The 26,983-nt window shown below is 33.9% G+C and overlaps 1 protein-coding gene across 1 annotated transcript; it reads left to right on the forward strand.

The window, feature by feature from the left end:
• The first annotated feature begins 257 nt into the window (after positions 1 to 257).
• LOC127866126 (multiple epidermal growth factor-like domains protein 11) lies at positions 258 to 26,983 on the forward strand. The gene is made up of 5 exons (XM_052406531.1): positions 258 to 413; positions 22,769 to 22,953; positions 23,538 to 23,987; positions 24,835 to 24,887; positions 26,575 to 26,983. Exons 1-5 carry the CDS (start codon positions 258 to 260, stop codon positions 26,691 to 26,693), a joined length of 963 nt encoding a protein of 320 aa, XP_052262491.1. The 3' UTR covers positions 26,694 to 26,983.

Raw genomic sequence — 26,983 nt, forward strand, 5'->3', positions numbered from 1 at the left:
ATTTGTCAGATATTCACAATCGCTTTCAATTTCTTCAATCGAAACCCTTTTACTGCCATTATCTCAAGATTCGTTAGCAGTCATACTTGATGACTATGTGTTGGGAAGTTTTGACTGTTGCTGTCTCTCGCTTAAACATAATCTTTTTAAAAACAATACTCACAATATAGCCCCATGATATTGATGGTTTACTTATTTTATCAGTATGAATGACCATTTAACTGGGACACATAGAACACAACAGCAACGGCGTTAATATGAACGATACGCAACTTCACACACTTTATGTCTTCCTGCCTGACTGCCTGCCTGCTTGCATGCCTGCCACCCCGCCCGCCCGACAGATCGCCCACCCGAACGACCGACCGCCCGCACGCCATCCAATGTTCGGAGTGTCCGTGTGTCCGTTTTCCGTAAGTCCGTCCTTACGTCGGTCCGCCGGTCCGTCTATCCGTTTGTCTGTCTGACTGTCTGTCTCTATAACGAAAAGATATCAAATACTATAATATAAGTTTTATAACATTACATAATATTTGAGTGTCTGTTCGTTTTGCATATTTCCTTTAACCATGGTATTCTGCATAATTAATATAAAGTTTCCCATTTATTCATAACAAATTAATTACAACATTTACCCTTATGGACATCAATATTGATATATCAAGAATGTGTAGATACTTATATAAGTAAAATATATGCATTTAAAAAGTAAAAGCGCAAAAGTGTCGTTATCTCTCCTAAGAAAACCAGATACTAAATTGTCTTTAGTGTTTTAATAAATGTTTTATGATAAATGGAGGAAGGAAATTACTACAGATGAGGATTAAACTTTTCTATGATGTGTCCTTGATTGGAAATATAATAATAATTGATGGTTTAGTTTTACAAGTTTTTTTGCAGGGACCAATTTGTTTGCACAAATGAATATTCAATTATCATTCTGATGTCGCGACTGTTTTAACATTTTATGAAACATATTATTTATACATAATTATCATTCACTGCTTACAAGTATGAATAACATGTAGGACATCAGTTGTAAACAAAGCAATCGAACCCGAAATAATGTAAAATGCTCACTTCATATTAAAGTTACTCCCTTAAGCATTGATATTCAGAACTACATTATATCCATGTATAATATATGAAGTTGCAATTGTATGTTTAAACATGTGAAAATGGTGGATAACTCAGTACCAACTCATTTCTTAAAAAAAGCATGTCTACATGGTACGTTCACACATTAGAAAGGATGTTGTTGTTGTCTCTGCTGTTGCTGTTGCTGAAGCGGTAGTTGTGATATGTGTGATAGGTGTGATAGGTTTAAAAAAAAAATCATAATCAAAAATCGCCATTTATAATATTGTTTTTTTACTTAATTTTAAGTATTAATAATTTACAGTTGAGGACAAATGTGTTAATAATGAGTGAACGCATTGTGTCGATGATTATTACGGATCGTTTTTTGAAAAGTCCTGTTCAGAGAAGTGTTTGAAAGGTTGCTACAAAATTAATTTAATTTGTATTTAACTGTGCACGTTTGGCATTGACTGTAACCAAAACTGTTCAAGTAAATGTAAAAATGGGTTAAAAAGGGATTATGGTGCCTGTGATGAATGTGAACCGGGATATTTTAAAAAACAATGTGAGCACAGCTGCCTACAACAGTGTTCGACCAAAACGTGTGAAAAAAAAAACAACTGGCTTCTGCTTTTCATGTTCACCGGAATATGAAGGCTATAGATGTGAAAGTAACGGTATAACATGTCCTTCTAACTGTTTAAGTTGAATTGGCCAAGTACGTTCAAAGTGTACTAATGAATTTTGTTGTACCGGTTTGCGAACTTGCATGCTGTACAAACTGTTCTCAAGATGGTTTTATTCTTAGTACCGGTTATTGCGTAAAATTATATCTCAGTGTATGCGGTGCTACTTGTAATGAAACGTTTAGCTTAAATTACCTTGACAATATGTGTGACCGTAATACCGGTGATTGTACAAAGGAATGTCTGGGTAATACTTTCGGAAATAAATGTGAAAATCCGTGTCCTTGGAGCTGTGAAAGCACTGGTACAGACAATTCATGGTCAATAAACGGTATACGTAATATGAATGTGCGCAGAATTATTACGGGCCGACCTAAATCCTAATGAAAATTGTGTTCACACAAGTTTAATTTGTTTGTAACATATTGCAATAAAACTACGTCTTAGATATTAAAAATACTTACATGGCATCGGTAACCGTGAATATGAAGCAATCGTAAATGTTGTATATATGTTGTCGCGAGTATTGTTTATATCATGACTGCACAATTATAAATTATAAATGACTTGATTTAGTACAATCATGTTGTGTTTACTCATTTACCGTTCAGTTTTTTCCAACGCATTTACTAATTAGTAGTGATACGTAGTCGATATGTTAGACTTACTTTTCTTTAATCGGCGTATGCATATCTTTTATTACCAAATAATCCATGTATTAAGATTATTTAAGTTCACCACACTGCACGATTCTCCATGTGCATTTACATTTAATTTTCGCCTCCCACTATCAAAGTGAGTGCTATTCCTAATAAGCTAACCGCTTCGCTAACACACCTTGTTACCAATATCACTTACGATTAGTACTGTGCCCTTCTTTACTGCCAATCTGGATTTCTTCCTCGAATTTGAGTCACAAGAAACATTGTGTAACTGATCGGTGTGAGCTCACGGTGATGTTCTGCGGAGAAATACGAGTTCCGCTGTACCACGCTCGAGCGCGCTTGTCGCAGTCCCTACATTATTGTAAACATTGTATTAAGCCTAATAACGCGTCACACATGTTTGCAATACCACTACGCTACACTTATTCCGGCGTATTAGTACAACTGCTGGTCACATACGTACGGCGTGTATGGAACCCGAAACCTTCATCCCGGTGATACTAGTCTATCAACTGACATAACTTAAACAATTGCCATTTGGTTAGTCAATATAATAATAGAGCGTAATACTTTTATATTATGATGCTTTAAACCGAACCAAAAAATTATAGTTTCGTTCATAAAAGTACTAATAATGTTCGGCGTAAATTACATAGGTCAGTATGACCCGGCGCTAGTATTACATGTTGCAGCATGTATAATTTAGGACATACGTTTGCTTTTTAATTATAAATGAATGTGGAGACAATCGAATTTTTACTGTATATTTGCCATTATGTCAGTATCAGGATGGTATTGAGCTTATGCAAACGTTGATTCTAAGCTTTATTGATAAATAAACATATAATATTCAAAATTTGCTAATGATCACTTTTTATAGTATGTGTAATTTCAAGTTCACCCCAGATGGATTCAGCTAGCGTCACGCATCAACGATAAATCAATACATAAAAATAAAATAAAAAAACACACATTCTAATATCAAAATCTGCAAAATAACAATTTTAAATGAACTTAAACAAAAATTGAAGATAATGTGAAAATAAAAAATGATCCTTAGCAAATTTTGAGTTGTGTAGTTAAATGTATATATGAATAAACTACTATATAACAAACATTGTAATGAGGTAGAATATTTGTTATTAATGAAGTGATAAAATATACCTTTTATTTTTATTAACTTTGTCATCAAATACATATAAACCGAATTTATCTTTTACAGAAATATCTTGATAATAATAACCTTTCATATTTAACCTCTGAAAATAGTGTCCCTTTAAGCATGCTCAAATTAAAAATCCTGCTTCACGGCCGAATGATTATCAATATAGTACAACTGTTTAAAAGCGTCTAAGGACGTAAATGCAATATTCCACTTTCTAAAATATACTTCAATCGTAAGTTAATAATACAGATATCAGCAACGTAGCATAATCTTAAGAATTGTTACTTCAGGTGTTGATCATTTTAATTGTGATTTAGTTGTAGCATTTGAGCAAATAAAAGGTTATGAAAAAATTCGGCAAAGGTGTTTACACTCGTGACAGTGATTATTTGTAGAATCATCGTCTTGAAAGCTTACTTGTTCTTTCTAATTAATTATTATTATTCCACCTGATAAGAAGTTAAGGGGAGTATACAAGAAACAACATGGGATTGTGTCTGTCCGTCCGTCCGTCCGCCCGTCTATCTGTCCGTTCGTCCGTCATTCCGTCAGTTTGTCATTCTGTCAGTCCGTTGTCACAAAACTGTGCATGGCTTAATCTCATAACCTATATCAGATATCAACATGAAACATCATGGATGTATATATATCAATGAGGAGAAGTGCCCTGCACGTGTACCATAACAATACACTTTCTTAAATAAGAGCTGTGTTATTGCCCTTTGTTTGTGTATGATGTATCTTTTCGGGTTAATACCAGATACCATACACGACTTTAACATGAAACTCCATGTGTGTATTGATATCATTGAGGGGAAGTGCCGTGCACAAGAATCGTAACCCTACACTTTCTTAAATAAGAGTTTTTTCCCTTTGTTGTTTTGTTTATGATGTAAATTTGCAGGTAAACATCGCAGATACGCTAAAATATTTCAATATGAAACTGCATATGTGTATAGTTATCGATGAGGTAAATGCAATTAATAAAAACAATGACCATACACTTAATCATTGTATTTACATTATACCATATGTCAAGGGATTTGCACCCATCCATAAATGAACTTTACTTGATGGAGGGTATCAATTTAGCGAATTTACTTGTTATTTATTTAACTTTGAGCTGAAGATCATACTTTCAGCACCTATAAAGACAAAAAAATATCAATCAGCACGTGTCCTGTGCACATAATAAGTTTTAAGAACACACACCTACAGTCCCAATATAGCCAAAATAGATGGTGATCCCAACTAAATAATTGTTGGTGACAATCCGGGTAAACTTCAAACGTTTAAAGTTATAAGCAAAAGCAACCCATGAAAAGTGTTTGACAATGCCGTTACATTTAATTTCACTGCCCCTTCTTCAAAGTGTGGCTATTCGCAGATGATTTAGCGAAGTAACAACCTGTGCAAAGAAAAGTATTTTTTCTAAAATAAAATGTTCAATACAGAAAACCCCCGCAGAAAACTGACGGAATTGTTTTCTTTTTGAACGGGACATAACTTTGCACTTTATATTGCAAATACCAGTGTGCACGGAGGCGAATCTGTGTTTAGAATCATCACCCTTCACGCGAGCGGAGTAAAATTATAAAAGTTTAAAAGAAAGAAAATCTTTAAAAGGTCGTAAAAGATATAAAAACGGCTTATAGCATTATAGATGCGCAACGACGATATTTCCCTTAATATAGACACATTTAAAAGATGCATATTTCAACGTTCACACATATGTAAATGAACCAAAATTTGAATATTGATTCAATCATTCAAATAATCATTAATATATTTGTCGATACAATGTTAAGTCCGCTGGTATTCAAACGCACGCCTGTAAAGCCCGCACATTTGCAAACAAGTAGGGCATATTGGCCTTATTGGTATCGATAGTGCACAGGTGGATAAATTATGTTATTAATGCCTGTATGGACATTATATTAATAACTAGTTAACTTTTACTGTTTACCTACCTTACATACTGAATACAGTGACAACAGTAGAGATTTCGAGATTAATTTACTGACCATGATTTAAAGACCATCCAATATCATACGCATACCGCTAGACTACTTGCTACATTATAATCGCGATTAATATGCTTAATATGTTAAAACGATCTATTCGCGTATTTGTAACTATGCAAATACACCCGTTTTATTCATACTGTACAATGGTTTCGCCAGATTATTATATTTGATGTCGGATTTAAATCGCTAGTCAAATTAATCAACAGCGGGAAAGCTTTTTTCAACGCGCATTCATAAATTCCTACAATAAGTGTATGCAAATAACTACTGCAAAGGCAGTGCGTCAGTTTATTACTTGTTTAAACGTAGTTTTTACGCCGAAAGTGCTATTACACACGCGATTATTGAATAAGTCTAATAGGATTCTCCACTCACAGTTTGTTTTTAGATTTAACGGTTGCTCTTCCGTGAGGTTAAAAAATGTCCCCATAAACGATACTGAATTTATCATGTCAAACTTGATGAATTGGTAAAAAAAAGTCACGTGAATCTACCAGTCGACGAAACAGGTTAACCTCCAAATAATCCGTCCCAATTGTTAGCGTTCATAATTATAGCATGAATGCGTTATTATCTGGCCTTTACAAATTGATTTGTTAACATTATTTAGTTCCATACAGCTCTTACCTGCGATTGCTAGATGATTGACAACATACTTGCCTGCCTTTGTATACTCGTTATATTTAAGGCGAATACCGGTCAAATGTACTATTTGTTAACATATTCATAGTTTATACATAATATTGTTTTCAACACTATTATAACTATGGTATTATGTTGCAACTATGTAAAGTATATATTTGTAATTAAAAAAAGTTTCATATAATTACTATATAAACTTTATTAAACAATGTACTTTTAGGTCGGCCTTCCCATCAAGGGTAAGGTTATCAGGTTGATCCTGATGATCAGTTAATATACTGATATACAACTATCCGTATATGGCAGGGTTTATTACTCTGATACGAATTATTTATTCTGACCTAGTAGTCGAAATAAATACGAGTTTAAACGATTATTTGCGTTCGTTCTATGTAAGTACAACCTTATTCAAGGTGAATATAAGATCCCGGGCATAAAACAATCCTATCACAATATAAAGACATGCAAGTAAATATTGATCACGAATTCGGTTTAATGCGAAACCATCAAACATCATAAAACAATATAATTATTAAAGGTTTCAAATTGAAAATAGCAGTATATTGAAAGCTATATATATGTCGCAATTTCACTCTGTTTTAAGCGTTCCTTTAGAGTTATGTTAAATAAAATACATCAAACTTCCTGATTCATGGCTGAATGATTATCTATGCAGTACGTTTCATAAATTTACAAAAGTCTCATCGTATGTTGTTACAATACTCTAAGATATTTACCAATATAAGCTGAAATGATGTAGTAATGTCAGATTTTTTGTATTAAATCACTTACTTTGCGATTGAAAAGTTGAATTTAAGTGCACTGAAAAAATATGGTAACAATGTATGAACATGTCATGTTGGTTATTTGTGGAACAATCGTCGTGCAGGGTAATAGTTTGAATATATCTGACAAAAGCAACATCATAACGATTATGCTATTGCATGTGTTTCATTAATTATTATATTATAATTGATAACCTTCTACTTTTGTATTTAATTGTAGGTCAATCATCGTGTTCCGCTAAGTGTACACAGTGCTCAGGAAATATGTGCAAAAGTTGCATTGATGGTTACTATCCTAGTGGTAAGGACTTTGTGCAATGTCCTTACCAAAACTGCCGGACATGTACACTTATCAAAGCTGCTACCAATACAAATAACACACCGTGTACTCAAAAAACACTCGTAGAAAACATAATTGCTAAACAAAACAAAATATAAATCAACTACTGATAGCACACTGAGAAGTTTGCAATATACATACATCCAGAGAATCATAGCTACAAATAAATATGTTTTTAAGTGCAACCTATCCAACACAAATCTTTGTGATATGTGCAGTGAACATATTGAAACAATAGAACACTTTATCTGGGAGTGTAAACATATTCAACCTCTGTGGAATCAATTGACAACCTTTCTAGAGAAACAACAATTAAATGTTAAACTATATCTCTTAGACATCAGTTTAGGAGTAAATACATTCAAAATACAAGAGGTAAATAACGCTGTGAATTACATAATTATATTAATGACATATTTTATATTCAGTATGAAATGCAGAAAACAACTACCTTCAATGAACTGATTCATCAATTATTTAAAACTGAAGATTTAAATTGAAAAAAGAAATAGCCCAAAACAATGATACACTTATATATTTGAACAAAAATGGAAACACATTAAACTTTCATAAACAAGTCCAGTATGCTTTCTACCCACTTTATGCAACTCATCCGTATTCATAACTGTTATGTTTGATTTGGAATTTTCTCCTTTTTACCTAAACAACATCTATCAAAAGCAACCACACAATACATATTAACCTTTTTTTTGCTTATGAAAACCACAAGGTCAAAAACTATATATATATTAGCATATCTTGTATAACATGTCTGAACATTATTGTTGCTACATGGTTTCACTTTGTTTCATGATCATGTTTACTTTGTATGTCTTGTATTGAATAAAAAAAGAAAAAAGAGACAAAAATGCTTACTTTACAATAATGTTTAAGCCTTGGACGTGCGTTGACAACATTTGTAATTGCACAACACTAAATGTGCAGCTTGTTCGATTGTTTTAATTGTATTTTTCTAACTATAAATGTTACAGCTCTTTTGTATGCCTAGTACTATTAATGTTATTTGCGTGTTGTAATTGATTGTTGCATTGCACTATATAAATAGATATGTTTGCGTGTTTATTAAGAAAGTTCAGTTTCATATACTAACATTAATAACAGTTACAAATAAATTTCAATTGTTGTTGCTGTGTATTTTATATCGGTAATAACATCTACTTTTTAATTTTTAACCAAATACTACCTGACTCTTAAACACAGAACACATTAGAAAACAAAGCAGGCGTCCCAATGTGAGATTATTTATGAACATTGTTAATCAATGGTTAACTAAGAAAATACTTTTCAATCAATGTATTCATTTATCTTGTTTAGGGATTCCGTTGCTTTTAGTTCATACATACACCGTATTTGAAGATATTAAGTTCAAGGCAGTTCACTATAGTTACAATTGTTTAAAGAGATGTTTCCGACATAAAAAAGAAAAAGAATGTTATGCTACATAATTTTCAAGATGATTGATTTTTATGTCACTTGCAGATGTTACAACTACTAGATAACTAGTTGTTTGTGTTATTTTCTCGCCAGTTGATCTGCAAACAAAATGGGGCGCAGTTCACCTGTCTTCTACAAGCGCCAATGCAGAACAATCACTGAAATAAACGGTTGTTCCCTGTGCTAACAAATGTATAGTTGTCACGCTCTAGAAATAGTACCATCAATACTGAAGCAGTTGTCACCCACACACATTTTATTGAGATTTGTACTCAATATTTTATATTTATTTATAGGTTTTTCTACGATAAAATACTTTAACTTGCCAAACATGTGCATATACATTAGTTATCAAATTTGTATTACATATACTAATTTCATATACATGTTAGCGCTAATGGCTAAGCATAGAAAAAATATTAGCCGATGATTAAGCTCTCGTTATCACCGATATATCTAAGTGTGTTGTATATGTTATAAGAATGTATAAATATATATGGATGATACAAAATTCTGTTCGTTTTCATTAAGTTCCTTTCTATACAGCTACATATTTAGTGTTAGATTGCGATTTATGAACTGCTACAAAATGGTTTATAAAGTTGCGAACTATTTTTGTTGCTAAACAATGGCTACATTTTCTAGTGGCGAAAATTACGCGAAAGAAAATTCATACTTAGTATGAAACCTTTATCAATATAATATTTCAAATGCATTCATACATGATTTACCATAATCCAAATGGCAATCTGTCAGACGCATGACCTGTGTCCCTAGCTCAAATTACAATGCTACACCTACGGAAGCATTATATTCCCAATTCTGAGTCTTGGGACTGTAAAATTCTCATCTTCAAACACACATGTAAACACTTACACACATGCCCTTCATGCAGTTGACAATATTAGTAGGATTATAGAAACTATATAACTTTCAGGTTTATGGACATAGGTATTGGAATGATATTTAGTCAGTCAAGCGTTTTGCTCAGTTATTGTTGTCTGATTTATTCTTTATGTTCATTGACTAGTTTCAAATTTCTGGTTTTATTCTGCTATAACATCAGAGAAGTTGATAATAAACAAAACAAGAAGATTATAAGAAGCATACTTTGCAAAGTGGTTGACATCATACAATGTCATGTTACACACAGGCATCTTGTTTAAACTATGTACGTAATTGGGCATGGATTTTAAAGGTCCCAGGAAGTCGGTCATACCGGATCATTATTTTGTCTGTTTTGGCGTGTGATCGCGTAAAGTTCTTCTGGTGGGAAAGGCAATGAAATCGTGTCCGAATTTGAGTTGTCTGAAGCAGAGAATTAATTATCTGAGCTTCCGGATCCGGACGCCTTCGTGGAACTACAGTCTATATGTTACATGATATTGTATATGCTATTTCCAAATACAGTGAAAACACAGTTCTCAGAAAAAATCAAAGTTTTCGGTCAGAAACAAGAAAAGAAAGCTTTTGGACAAAAATGCTTTGTAATAATATGTGCGACATTATGACGCATCCTCAGACTGATATAATGCATTTATGCAAAATTTTATTGGAATCGATCACATGACTGACACTTCCCGTATTAAACACGTGGATAACTTTTTGGCACCAGGAAGAAGTAACGAATTGACGATTTATCATTTATCTCCGTATGGAACCATTGAAGCATGTGAAAGCTAGGGATTTTTCAGATACAGGGCGTGACTTCTTTTGTATGAGCATGAGTTTTTCAGATGCTATAATTTTTCGATTATAACACCAATAACAGTTCCCCAAATTACATGGTTTGGGATGAATTGGAAACGCCCGAGTACTAATTAAAAACGCTTAAAAGTGCAATCCTGTCTTAGAATTTTTGGACAATAAATAAGTAAATATGACTTGTTCATCTCAATGTGAAACGATCGCGCGACTTCATAAAATTAAGGTACCCGAAAAAATTTGGCGAGTCCAATCCATCTTTGATATTTTAAGAGATTAAGAGAATACGTTACAAAAACTCACAAGCTTATGATATATTGATAGTTAACATTAAAATCTTTGTTGGTGCTGGATGTTCACCCGTTATAAAATAAGCAGGTTTTTTTATTTGCAAGGTTTCATCTGAGACCAGAGCCTGCGTTTCCGATTCTCTTAATATCGTTGGACAAGTAAAATACCACCAATATTTAATCCTGTAACAAATATTAAATAAAAAAATTGTTTTTTAACTATATACAACTAGTTTCACTGAAAATACATTTAATTGATTGAAACTTGAATACATTTCCAAGTATAATATTGTAATCAGATCAAACACAAGTCATAGTCAAAAGGTTCAGGGGTGCAGGGGATATTTGTGTGGAAGGGTTCTGTGCCCTTTCGTGCAGGCCTACTGAGATCACTGATGCTTTTTGAGAGAATTAACGCTTATTGCAGTTTCGTTTTTTAATATGTCAAATGAGGCTGAGAGTGAAGAAAAGGCGATGCTTCACACCTGATTTGGACGAATATGATTAAGCATATACTGGTCTTCACACAACTAAGCACAAAACACAACTCGTTTTGCATCGGGCAAGGCTTGCGATCAGTTTATTGACAACACACATACACGAATGTTACATATTCGTATCATATAACAATCAAGTTCAATCGTAGTACAAACTTGACAGGACAATTTTCGATCTATAAATTATATAACAAAGTATAACTATAATTTTTATACATCACTTTTATTATTGTGTCCTTAATTGGTGTTTTCAAGGCCAGGGTAAAAACCAGAGATAAAAATTCATCAGAAGCCCAATGTAAAATAACTCTGGAAAACTGTACCTGAAAACAACCAATATTAGCATGTGACTGAACATTATGTAACACAAACATAACGTGTCATTTGAGCCAACTTACTAATGCGGTTCGAATTTAAAAAGTAAAAGTTTACTGATCGAAGTCTAGCGTAGAACTGACCAAACAATGAACACCCCGTGCAAATTTCCGCCTATGTCCACCTGAGTGACCATCACTCACGTGACAACCACACGCATGATCATACCGCACATATATCTGTTTTGTGCCGTGCGTTATGTTTAGACACACGTTCTGTGCTTTTCTCCGTAACGCACAGAACTAAAAAATATTAACACCTCTAATCATGTATGAACAACAGTTTAGGTGCACGTGTTTCAGGTTTATTTTAATGAAATGGTGTTTCACAATGATAATAATGACCAGTTGGGTTGTTAAACCTCTGCTTAGTTAAACTAATGGCTACATATATATTCATTGCAATAGGCTCGATCGCTACATAAAAAATCACTTGAGTCCGTCAGTCTGTCTATCCGCGTGCCCCGATATTTGTCTGGACTGTAAATTCCTTGATTACCTCGATGCGAGTGTGTCTCATTTAAAACCCGTATGGAAACTAGAAAAGTAAAAGTCATCCTGAGAAACCATTGTCATGTATGCTTTATACGTGTATATCGACCATCCATTGAAGACCTGTTGCATACACTAAAACCATATATATTCTGTAAAGGTAATAGTCAGAGGTCAAATGTCACAACTATAAGTTAATTATTAGTAAACCATCAATTGAAGGATCATAAAATAATTTGGAACAAATATAAGTCTAAATAAACAAAATACGATAATTAACTATACCTTCACATAGAAGGACATATGCATGTATCTTAAACATTGATTGTCAAGTGTGTACAAGTGAGTCAGTTGGTAGAAGTCTTACTTTCAGTGATAGCTCCGGCTTATATTTCAGCAACGTTTTTGATTATTGTTTTCTTACAATTATTTTCGTAGTTGTAATGTTACTTTTAAAATGTCAATACATTTCTAAGCAGAATCACACATTTACAGCTCCCGCTAAGACGCTAAGAAAATTCCTAACGTGTTAAGTCGAGATAAGAAGCGAATACTAACAAAAAATACACGCTTATCACTTTCTTACCGATATGGCTGGAAAGTGAGTGGCATTTACAAATCAAACAAAAGAAATGAAAGGTATAAAATGGCGAAAATCATTGCATTAGGATTTGTGAGATTCATATATTTACTGTAAAATCTTAGCTCATTTGTGTTTTGACAAATTGTAATTATATTTCATCTCCCATGTACTCTTTCTTCGCCTGTTCACATGTATTTACTTGCTCCTGATCAAGAGGGCTAAACTGTACACAAGCCGTGTCAGTTGTTGGCGTTTTTTTTCATTTTAAAGCCTTTTTATGATTATTCCCAGTCTCTTGCAAATGTTATTGCAAATTAAAGCGTGTTTGGTCACAAAAACATCAGACAGGAAACAAATATATTTACTTCCTGATGCTTGAGATATAACTTCAGAGATTCTCCACTTGATGCAGATATAGCATAATGTGTATCGTGTGTTATACTCCTTCAGATTAAATATTTCAAATTGTGTCTTCAGGTCTCTTTTACGTTAAGCTTTAAAATAGAAACATTAACACCTTCCTTGCGTGGTGTTTTGTTAAGTATTATAAAGACACTTAGCTTCCCTTCCCTGTATTTGTATCGTATTTACTTAATGTTGAATTAACAAAAACTGTCCTGAAGGACTGTTTGTGCCAGTGCTGTCAGTTTACAACGTCACATCAACTATTATGCTCAAAAGGACAAATGCACTCCTTGTCATTGAACATGTATGATCAAAATCAAAGATTAAATAAGAATGATTAGTTTGGTTAACTCTGCACTTGCCAACGCAGATAATTTATGGCCGAGTCTTGATTCAATTCCACTAAAACATGTGCCGCTCTGTTATTTGCACTGTCTTCAATAAAAACCGGATAATTCGATGGGCATTGATCATTGCACGAATAATGCTTATAGCACTCTTCGAGAAGGTGATGTTGGTGTTGAATAAGAATAGTATTTTCCTTTAGGTTTTGCCTATGTATGCCTGTCCTCAAACCTCTCCGTCTTGAAACGTGCATGAATTAACGAATAAGAAAATAAACTTGCACTAATGTTTACCTATCTTGGTCAATGTGTCACATGAAAAAAGATTCAAGTTTCAAGATCAAGGTCAAAATTGAAAGTCAAAATTCATAATACAGACAATGAATAGTAACGACCACCGGGAAAACTTTGCGAAACCGAAATTTCTCACACTCAAGTATCCTTTCCTTGAAGATTTGCTTCTTTGAGATTAATCATGCAAAAAAATTCGTATTTTTGATTAATAATTGTTTATTTTTATTAAAAATTTCGTTTCTTTCACTATAAAAATTATTCACAAAGTTGGTCTGCCCATGGGATTTTTGCATTTTCCCATGGGATTTCTCTTTTCTCCATGGGATTTTTTGTTTATCCCATGTTGTTTTTTTTCAGTTATTTTTCCGGGAAGCAATTCAATGGGACTTTCGAAAAAAATACAATAATGCTTAGTTATCGAGTTTAATCACGATAAAAGCATTTGTGCTCATTTTCGTTTATTTTTTTTTGATAGAAAAAGATCGATTTCAATTTGTTTAATCGTGTTAAAAAAAATGAAAAAATCCCATGGGAATTTTTTACCGTGGGATTTTTTTCCCGTAGGATTTGTCATTCAAGCCGATTGTCAATACCAAATGGTGTATAGTGGAGCGTTGTACCAGTATAAATGTATAGACAACGCTGTCATTCTTTACACAACGCAAATAAAAAACTAGGAGTCTGGTCAAAGGTCCTCTGTCATTAATAATATTGACAAAGTACAACAGCTTGGCAGTAATCACATGTTTAAAAACATTTTGTAAATATCATTTAAACTTTGTAAAGTCAAACACATTAAGTTCCAATGACCCGCGTAATGCGGAGATGTGTTTTATGTGATATAGCGCCAGCGTAGCTCTATCTTAGAAATGACAGTTTCGACAGGAGCTACGCTGTCCGCTTTAAAATCACGCAATTTGTTCTGATCTCATCAGCGGACGTGGTAGCCCCTGACCAGACCAGACGGATGCGCTGGATGGGCTGGAGCTACGCTGGGCGTATATGACATAAGACTCAATTTCACATCACATGAATTTGGTTATCAATATTTTATTCACAATTTGATTACACTACCAGGCAGTCAATACAATTGATAGGATTGCTATGATTTTTCGAAATATCTGTTTCTGCTTAATTTAATATGTAGCTACGGTTTACAAAATGCGGTAAACGTTTTACAAAAATCAAAACAAAATGGCATAACTACAGTGACATATGCCATATTTTATTTGGCGGGCTCTATGACTTGTGCACGCGATAGCTATGACGTTCGCACGTTATATTTATTACGATAGCTATGACGTGCGCATACCATATATCTGTGACATGCGCACGCGATAGCTATGACGCTCGTACGCGCTAACTATTCAGTGAGTGCATGATAGATATACAGTACGCACATCATAGATATCGTGTGCGTACGTCATATATATATCGCTTGCGCACGTAACAGATATAGCAGTTTATTAGCACTTTTCGAAAAAAAGAATGCGGCGACATGTTTCTTAATATCCAACTTGGGCATTTAACGCAATGTTAGTTAGATATGAATGTTATCATGTATATGATGTCTTAATAAATCATATGACAATTTATAACCTTTGTAAGATGATGCGTATCGTGCAAAAATCACATGGCTAATTTCAAGGTAAATGTTACACCCGGTTAAAGGTATACGTACATCATTACTACTCCAAAACCGATCTGGTAATTCCTTCAAAAAGTTAAGACAATTAGAATACCAGTAATTCTGCATATATTTTAACCGATATAAGTCTTCGAGTTTTTATGGCCAAGGTCATACTAAAAAATCAGATACAATACGTATTCGACAAATAAAAATCTTGAACATTTTATTACCACAATACGTTGATGGATTCAAAAATTACGCAAGGAAAAGGGCTTACCGTTCAACAGTGTTTTTTATCTGTTGACAGGACCAAAACAGTGAATTCTAGAGCGTTCATAAGGATTCACAAGCTATCAAAGGAAAACTGTGCCGCTACTAGTTGTCATGTTTATAAACGAACAGAAGCCATTTTTGAAATCAGCCGAGATATCCCTTGGACAAATTTTCTGAGCAGGTTTCATGCAAGCACTACGATGTCTTGAGTGTCAATAATCGTATGCTTTCATTTTACCAATTGACCTTCTTTTCTAATCTTAGTAACCAAGTTATAAAATATGCTGTTGGTACACATGTTCTGAACATAGTTCATGAAGATTGACGCCTCTTAAATGTTCACAAACTAAATGTTTACGATGCATGGCGGGCGACGGACAGAAGAGGATCACAATGACCATGTTTGCCCAGGTCAACAAACAATTAATCGCGAACTTTGAAAATCCTGGAATACATGATCAAAGAAATCCGCTTTACAAATTCAATTCCATTTATAAATATATAAACTAAAGTTCAATTATATATTGTTTCTTCAGCTTAACAATATAATGATCAGTACAACAATAACTAGATTGAACACAAATATTATATATTGAACAACGATTGAGTCTCACATAGACAAACTAAATATGTAGATAAAATCGAATTTTTACAGCACACTTCCATTATACATAGTCATCAGCGGCGTACAGAAGTGAATACAAATCGTTGCTTGCTCGCTGTTGCTGCAGTTTGTTTTATTGCTTAGCCTGTGATCACAGCACCCGATTGTATAAACGCTGGTTAAAGTTACCGCTCGGTAACGTTCAAACCTTGGTAAGTTTGCGGTTATTCAGGTATAGTAACCTTCAAGGTAACTCGATTGTAAAAACACGACATACCTCAAAGTAACCTAACCGCGCATAGTGGAATTTAACCACCGGTAACTTTAACCGAAACATTCCCACAATGCATTTTCTAATGACGTAATTTTCGCGCGAAGTGTCATGCTTATAAACAGCGACATGTATATTTTTTTTTCAAATTCATTTACAAATGAATTCACAATAAAATAAAGTGTAAATTTTTACTATGAGTTCATCAAAATGACCAGGGACAAATTGATAATGATGTCAGGATTTGCATCATTTGGTTCTTCCAAACTGCAAGAGAGTGCTTACAAAGACGTCCTTTGTAAGCAGGGTATGTTTTAACTGGGTTTTAACCGATCGGTATAACTAACCAAATTTTAAACAAACGCTTACCGACCAGTAACCAACATGTTACCGACTTTTAACCGCCGATATGTGGTTAACCGCCGGTTAAACTGTTTATACAAACGGGTGCAGCAGAAGGCTGCTGGTACAAAAGATTTGTACGCACGTTTTTATTTGCATTCAAATTATTTATCGAATACCGCATTAATTACATAGTTGTAAAGACGATCTTGATATTCGAGTTATTTCTGATATGCGAACTTCAATGACACTTTATTCGTGTCCATCATATTTAAGGTGTAGTTTATTTAAGCAGAACTGCTGCAAAAATAATTAAACGCAGTAAAATGATCACAAATCCTTGATAAAGTTTTCGTGTATTTTTTCCGACGTGTTTTATGAAGTTATTGCATATGTCGTAATTAACTAGATGTATATGATTTAAAGTGTGGACAATCTAAAACTCTTAAGAATATTCACCCAGTGTGAAAAATTAGATATGTAAATATATGCAGGTTGCAAACTATATTAGATGATTATTATTAAAGCAGCTGCTGAAGTAGGATACCCAATCTTTGGTTTTGTATAACTCTCACGCAACAAATATCCAACAAAAAACATGGTGTTGATGATGTAAATAACTATGCTGCGGCTGAAGGCGTTGTTAGTTTTTACGCGAGTATTGTTTGAAACTATACTATTTGAATTTCAATATTGATGTAGAATCAATTCTAATACATCACGGATATAATTTGTTAAGTTATATGACAGCTATTGAGAACGTTTTCGAACGTTTGCAGAAGCATTTCACGATATGTATTAACATGTAATGAATGGCTTTCAAGATCCGGTGTTCATCGTTTGTAGAAATATTCATATTTAAGAGCATGTATTCGGAATTGATAGAAGTATTGAATAATGATTAAATGTTTATTGTTGATGGCACCGACGCTCCAGAAATGTTTAAGTAATATATAAGTATTCGTATTTATATATTTTCTTGTATTGTGAATTGTCGGATTTAATAACGGTATTCCTACGTTTGCTTTCGTCCAAACCCGTATGAATCATTTCATGAAACGTAAACACTAACAAACGGATTAACTTACATGTCACTTACATTAATATTGTCCCATTTAAATAGGATCTGACACGCGTTGTCATATCATACCATATTTTATTAAACGAGTTCAGGAATTTTGTTAGAAAGCGAGCCTTTGGCGAGCTTACTTACGAATTTCCTGGACGAGTGTCAGATCTTTTTTATAACATGCTTTTAAAGGAGCAAATTAAATAAATGTTTACGCAAGCATAATGATAAATCCCGAATGTTGTGTACATTTCGTGACGTCATTTGACGTTGTTACGTCATTTCAGAAAAATACAAAATGCGATTGGTTCATACACGAAAACTAAGCCAACGAAAACGCTTAAAAATGTTGTATTACACATGTGTAAATTAGTAATGGTTGTATTACATGGGAAACAGGGTATAGCATGTGATAATAATGTGTATGGGTATATTATCGTAACACTTTCTGACATTGCATACGTAAATAGCTGGGCATTTACACACCGGGAAATTTAGATATATCAAGGTAAAATCAAAATCATCGTAAAGATAAATTCAGCGCTGTACATGCAGTTTGTAAGTTGATGCTACTGCCTTGACGTGTAACGATGACTTTAACTTTTTATTTGAAACATAACAACTTTAAAGTAGTACTCATGTCTATTTTTATGTCGAATTTTAAAAAAAGTCAGTTAGTAGAGTGTCGGACAAGTATTCGTTAGGTCATGGGTTTAGACCCATTCGGGTTCGGCCGTAAGTGGTCGATACTCCAGAATTATTAACACTATGCGAAATCTAGACAATTACAGATAACAAAAATGCGAAGATGGCGTCAAAACATGCGACCTTTGAAATTGCAGATTTGATAAGCTAATTACAAAATTAATTTGTTTCATATGCAAGGGTGCAAACTATGTAATTTCACGTTAAAGCATTATTGTGGGAATCTACAACAGGGGCGTCGGAAGCACATTGACATTTGGGCGGTGGAGGGGGTGGGTATGGGACACATCAACACAGATAAACTATCAAAATCGTCAACAACTTCGACATAAGATTGGACATTGAAATTGTTTCTATAATAACCTTTTTGTCGGAGGTTTTCTTACGGAGCCCTTTCAGATATTGAGCTGAAGTTTGGTAGGTGGTACCTACAAGACCAACAGGTAAAGTGTGAATAAAAATCCCGTTCTATTGATATATGGCAAAGTTATAGGCCATGGACTTAAAGAAAATCCTTAGGATATTGAGCTTATTATAACTCCACGGGTAGTGTGGCATAAAGCAGTCGGATTGTCCATTCAGGCATTTTATTTTCCCGAGGTTTTTTCAAAACTCTTTGAGCTATTGACCTGATATGTGCTGTGCTAGTATTCCTACAGGCCTTAAAGATATAGTTTGAATTCCGTTCCAGTCCATTGCTCGTTGACGATGTTATGGGCCTTGGACTTGGACAAAAAAACTTGCAGGTTCAAATCAATGACAATTATCCATATATCGCCTCTTTAATTGCTTCCAGCATTATTTGTTTTTCACAAATCATTAACGTAAGCAATTTTGAGACCAACAACATCCTGTATCATTTGCTTCCATGTGATGCCTTTTCTTTCCTATGCCAATCAAAAGACGTGTTACATCACCCATCAATAGATGAAGCATTCAAGACCACAAGGGGTAATTGACTGAGCGGGGTTGTGTGTACACGGCGATAAGAAAACATTGCCTAGTGGCATATCTTCCCTGGCGACGTAAATAGAGCTAATGCCATTGTTTATCAGTGACAATAAAATACACCTGCTCTTTTATATTGATGACAAGTATACTGTTGGCCCTTCCATTAGAGAAAAATTGCAGTAGGCCCATCATTAAAAACAATCCTAACTTATCAGCTAGCAGGGGGGTCCGGGCCCCAGGGCCCTTGGCCTACGTACGGGCCTGCAGGTGACAACACTACTACAAAACACATTAATCTGAGATATCGTTTATACATAAACCGTCATTCCAATGTTGTGTGTACTCCTTGCTGTAAAAGATCTAACAACGGGTATCGTTCTCCTAACCAGTTTATAAAAACGATAGCTGGTATAGAATCGGTTTGAAATATACGACAAGTGTACATTTAAAGAACAACTCGTACAAACACCATTATTAGTTTTATTAAATAAATGGAATTAATGCAGCGAATTAAAAGTTTTAAACGAAATCGAAATTCGGATTTTATTTTGGGTGTTCACAGTTCATAACAGTTTTATGTCAGAATTATAATTTATATTTCATATATTGTATATACATTAATACTTGATATAATATTGATAAAATGTTAATTTATCAAATAAATTTATATGTTTGCATATCGAAACTTGACTATTGAAAAGTACATTTGAAAATTAAAGTGTGTATTTAAATGTTCTTACTATCCAGACACGATGTCTAATATCCAAGTAATGCATTAATACAGCATTTATAAATGCCTTATATTTATATCAAAATAGATCACGTAGTTAAAATGTTACGAAATTTAGAATTACATCTTTGAAAAGGCTGGAACAGTGCATGTTTGTGCCTAATCTGAATCAAGCTAAATTAAGTTATACGTAAAATTTACAAGTTATGTGTTATGTTCTTTTCATACAATTATTGAAACAACAATCGACTATTTATAAAGTTTAAGATGGCCTTATTGTACAAAAAGGCGTAATTTTTAATTTCGTTAAATCAAGTGTTGCTTCAAGATCTTGCTAATATAATATCCAGCCTACCGACTTTATGATTTTCTTCACAGCGCATACATTTTTAATAGCCCCATAATGCTGTTTATGCGATTTTTATCATCTGTTCAACTTACATAAAAGTCAGATTATACTAAACGCTTCACTTTAAGTGTATATGAATAGTAAAATGTTGCTTAAGCTACGATGATTTCAGTGTACAAGTGTGGCAATTTTATATACACATTGTGTTATGGTCGTTATGATACCGTTTTGGATACTTGAAACGTAATTGTTTTGTCTCCAAATCTTTTTTTTATATTTTGATCACAGTGATAACGCACGAACTACTTATGCATAATGGTTTACAGTTTTAACAACAATGACGATCGATAATGACAGCCTAAACGTATATGTATTAATTATGCAGTGACTGTTTAGATGGAACATTGTCTAAACTTGCAATAAATGAATAAGCTTTTATTATGAATATTACATAAAGGCATGTAGCAGATAATACGTATAAGATTCGTTGACTAATCGAAATATGCAATCCAAGTTAAAACGACTATGTACGTTGGTCAACATACTATTTTGACAGGTACACACAGATCTCGTGTAATAAAAATGTCCCTCTTATTTACAAAATCAGGTGTCACCTCGAAAGTCCATGACGCTACGGAGGACGTTGAGTCGAACTGTTCGTCGGCAATCAGTTATTGCTTGAGAAGAAAAAGGCTTCATGGTCAAAATAACCTTTGCACAGAACCGCCCATACAGTTAATTAGTAATATTGTGTTCATTCCATTGCATAATAGTCACGAAGTTATGACTTATTCTGGACGTAATTCCGAATCCAATCTTATTAGGACATGATTTGATAGGATGTATCATGGTTTTCTTATCATGCATAACTGTTGGATACCGTGGTGTTGGTGGAGGAAATATTGAATTTGATCCTTTTACTTATTGAAACGTTCAGAAACGAACACATATTTATATAAAATATTAAATATACACGACTGCCACATCAGTCCGAAGATCTAATTATATATAATTGGATCATGCACAATGTATCTCGATAACAATCGTAATCACGAATCGTGAAAGTAGAAACCAAAAATGTGTTTCATATTTATCTTTGGTATAAATCCAGTGAAATTAGAGTTCAACTGAGAGAGTGGTGAATTTTGTTTGATTTTTAACCACCTTTGAACGGATTTCTTGAAACCTAAACAACTAGGAAGGTAAGGATTTCGTTTACAACGTCCTTCTTACTTAGGCTCTCAAAGAACACACCAAAACCTGCTTAATCCAATACATAAAATATAAATAATAGGGAAATACTTTCCACCGACATGTAACACAGTATCTTACTCGTCGCATGATCCACAGTCGATTGAACAGTGTGATAAAGTGTCCCTTAAAAGTCATGACATTAAACTTCCTGATTTGTGGCTGAATGATTCTCAATGCAGTACGTTTATAAAATCCACATGGTTAACGTATTCAGTTCGTAGTATATGCATTAGTTAAAGCTGACATGTTATACGTTTTGTGACTTCTTGTGTTAAAATGATTAACCTGCGATTAAGTAACTGAAATCAAGTAAAGTGTAAATAAGCGAATTAAAACTATGGCATCTGTGTATACAATTGTCACTTTGGTTATGTGTGCAGCCGTCGCCGAGCAAGGTAATAGCTTTGTTCAACTTACTAAAATGGTAATGACAAAACAAGCATCATACTAATTTTGCCTTTATAATTGTCGCATTTATGTTAATGTTATAATTGAGCTTCTCTCATTTTGGGTATTTGTATATAATTGTAGCTCAACCAGAGTGCTCCGTTTATTGCACACACTGCACAGCAAGCAAGTGCGAAAGCTGCATAGATGGATTCTATCCATATTTTACAAACTGTTGAACATGTAGTAGCCAAAACTGCAAAAGATGTGATACAAGTGGTTTGTGCACGACGTGCAAGACAGGATTCTACGGTGCATTTTGTTCTAACAAATGTGGGTCTGGGTGCATCAATGGTACATGTGGTTTTGACACAGGTGCATGCCCGTGTTTGGACGGCTTTTATTTATGGTCTTGCAGACAAGCTTGCTCAGATAAGTGTCAAGATGTGTGTGATAAAACGAGTGGTGTGTGCCGGTGTCAACCCGGATTCTACACAACTTCGTGTAACCAAAACTGCTGGAGTCAATGTGCTGAATGTACCAACTGAACGTCATGCTCTGTGTGCCCAGCCGGAAAATATGGACAAAAATGCAATATGAATTGTAGTACAATCTGCAGCGATGGATCGTGTGACATTCATACCGGTCTATGTACGAAAACATGCCCTGTCAACTGCCAGTATTGTGACGATGAAAACGTTTGCACGAGTTGTGTCAACGGATATTTTGGAACAGATTGTGAAAAGTCGTGTCCACTTAATTGTGAATCAGGTTGTTACTTGAACACAGGCATTTGTCACAGTTGCAGAATGAATTGGTATGGGAATGAGTGTAACATGAGTTGCAACGTGAACTGTAGCAACGGATGCGAACAGGGATCTGGAAAATGTAATAAATGTTCTTCTGGTTATTATGGTGAAGTGTGTAACTTGACATGTTTGAAATGTAAAGGTGAATGTGTCAGAGAAAACGGTTTGTGCAATGAATGTGACCCGGGTCATTATGGGCCTTCCTGTGAACACACATGTCCTCCATATTGTCTAGGTAATGTTTGCAATCGAAAAAATGGTCATTGCTACGACTGTGTACAAGGATACGCTGGTGTGATGTGTAATGATAGCACATGTCCTGCTCACTGTTTAAGTTGTGTCGGTCAGCAATGCACTGTTTGCCGTAGCTGTTTCTATGGTGAGCTATGTCGCTTAACATGTAGCACAAACTGTTCTTCAGACGGTTGCGACCTTATTACTGGTACTTGCTTATCATGCAACACATTAGGTTGGTATGGCCCAACGTGCAATGAAACATGTAGTGCCACCTGTCTCAATAACGTGTGTGACCACAACACTGGGGAATGTAAAAATGCGTGTTCGATACACTGCGCAAGGATCGGAGAAGGTCAGACATGCTTGAGGAATGGAACATGTACCAACGGATGTGTGCAGAATTATTTCGGTTCCACGTGCGAAACTGGAACCTCTTTTGAGAACAAGGATGGATCTCCGATTTCAGTCATCGCAGGCTCAGTAGGCGGAGTGGTGGTGGTTCTTATTGTCATCGGTGTGGCCATATTAATCTTGAGAAAGAGAACGAGGTAAACGGTTCGTATTCTATCAATTAAAATGCATGTTCATAGATCTATCTGATAACATTAAATGTCCTCATTATAAATGATGGAAATAGTATTTGGAATCAAAAAGAAATACATTAAAACTCAACCAATAACTGGATAACACGTTCTGACAAAATTTTAAGATGTACTGCATATTATATTAACCGCATTATGTCCGTTTGACAATTAAGTCAGTTAAACTATTACATGTGACACTTTTTAAATAGTATTAATCCATATATCACCTTAACATCGTAAACTACATCATACTGTTTATTTAAATAATAAATAATCTTTACTGTTTTTGATATTATTTTATAAAGTACAAGAAAAGGTTGTGTGTATCGCATGCGTTGATATCTATATATGAAACAATGTTGGATAAAGAAAAGCACGAACAGTCAGTCATATCAGATGAAAATCAAAGATTGAACATTATTGAATAGACTTCTGAATAAGGACAATATAGATTACTACGTTTCCTTGAATGGACTTTTAAAGCTTATATTTATCGTCGGATGACTTTGATGCATATCTAATCCCATTATAAGTTTTGATCAGTGTGTGCAATTGTACACACTACTCGCGTATCACGTCGTAATTTTCGCTTAAGTCACGCATGATAATTGTAAAAGTAAAGTATCCGTAAGTCATAAGCTATTTATTTTGTATTATTTTAATTTGGAACTATTAAATTAATATCATAATTTGTCAAATGTTGGCAAATGACAATCCGATTATTTTGAACAACTCGTGACATGTCATTCGTACTACATGTTTATACCATAACCGGTTGCGTTTAAACTATTGTTTTATGCATTTATTTTAGAAGACAACCCACAGATGCGAATGAATATTATAATATGCCGCCTTTCGGAAGTGGTAATAAAATGTCTTTATGTTCAAATATTAAAATCAAATTGCTTTATTTGCAATCTGGTCGTTTTTAAAATGACTAAAGTGTGTAAGAGTTAACTAATATAGCTATAATGCGTCTATGCTTTTAATATTAAGAAAATTAATTGTGTGCTAGGTTATATTAGTAAATAACTGAACATTATCAATGAAAATAAAATAGCAATGCTTTACTAGTATATTTGCACGTCGTGTACGACTTAACATGAAATGAATTTGTGTGCGGGCGCAGTACGTAGGTCAGACAGGTCCATCAATTAAAACTCGTTATAAGACACATGATTATTAATCAAATTATTATACTTATCAAAATGTATCATTCTGTAAACCAACACTTGAAATCTTGTCCAAATGTTTCATTTTTAACGGTTGATGAATTTGTGTTTGACAATTAACTTATGGTAAATATCAAGTCAAATATCGATGTGTTTCCAAATTAAATGGATAAAAAACCTACAGTTATCTTTTCATCTAGGCTTAAATGACCTACCTTCAATGATTAATATTTATACAGAGGAATATTTAAATACATCTCCCTTATTTATTTAAATTACTCGGAATAGCCGGTTACTTTGTTCGCGTACAAAGGATAATACAATCTAAATGTATTTTCTCTTAAGACGATTGTTGTATTTCAGAGTAAAAGTAAACATAAACTTTTAAGTGCCTTCTTTATCTACCCGATGATGGTTTAAAATAAATTGATGATAAATGCAAACACGTCATCACTATTAACAATAGTGATTTTTCAGGTCACATCGATCGAACTAGTACAACACGTGAATACTGTATAATATTTCCCCATTAGTTATTAAAATTGAGTTTGTTTCATATGTCAATATTGGTCAACATATGTCGTTAAGATGCGTTATCAAGTGGTATGTGAACATCTTGACTAACAATATTCGTTTAATAAATACGATATCTACTATTACTTCACACTGAAACAAGATAATTAACATCATAATGTGCATACTGACACGTTTGTGTCCAGTAATTGTAAACTGTTTGCATCAGTCCCTCGTATGCATATATCTGAACAATATGTTAGGATTTTTTAGTAAGTATTTACATGTACATAACTTTACGATTGCATCTTTTATTAAATTCGTTCTCGAAATTATTTATTTAATACATTTTCAAAGTCAGAGAGTGTTATTTAACTGATAGCAATATCTCGATAGTTCGGATGCATGTTCATAAAAAATACATTTCTGCAAATAAAACCAGGTTATTATAGTGATAATCGTGTTTGCATTCAACAATTAATTGAACATTGAATTAAATTAAAACACTATTGAAGAGTAGAGCTTGAATTTAAATCATTTAAAATTATGTAATTGTGCATGCTTTATAATATCTGGTATATTTATTTGTATCGGAGGCAGAAACGAGATTCCTCTTGTATTTTGAAATATTCAATTACAATGTTTTGATCTTAGTTTAATCTGGTTTTGGTGTGATATATTTGGTAGGTCTTTTTATAAGTCGCTTTGCTTAGGTAACACAATTATATTTTTCAAAGGAAGCTATTTTGTGTAATTGCAGCTGAATAGAAATGCTGTTAGTATTAAAAATGTAATTATGAATTCAGCTTTTCACCAGACATCGAACCCTTCGAAAACATGTGTCTAACGTGCATTATCATTCCTAGGTAAACACGATACGAATCCCAACAAACCACAAACAGATGCTGAGTCAAACTACACAACTTTGGGTAACAACCAGGAAGAAAACCATATGTATTCCAGCCTCAACAGAAGCCAAACGTGAATATTGGTTTACCAATATCGATACCTGTAAATTTAAAGTGACCGCCACATCGTGAAACTGACACAGTTAGCAGTTACTTTTCGAAACCACTTTCCTTATAAGACAGTGGTATGTATGGCCTTCCCAAAACTGAAAGACTGCGCAGACAATTGACGTCAATGTATTGTTTAACAGGCCCTCTGATGGTCTGATCTTTGCGAGAAGTACGTCTGTGAATCCTAAACTAGCATTTCCTTCTTGTTTCTTATCTATTCGGACACTTCTTACTTCCAAATTGATTGTATTTGAAG

This window comes from Dreissena polymorpha, chromosome 1 (assembly GCF_020536995.1).
Source record: "Dreissena polymorpha isolate Duluth1 chromosome 1, UMN_Dpol_1.0, whole genome shotgun sequence".
NCBI lineage: Eukaryota > Metazoa > Mollusca > Bivalvia > Myida > Dreissenidae > Dreissena > Dreissena polymorpha.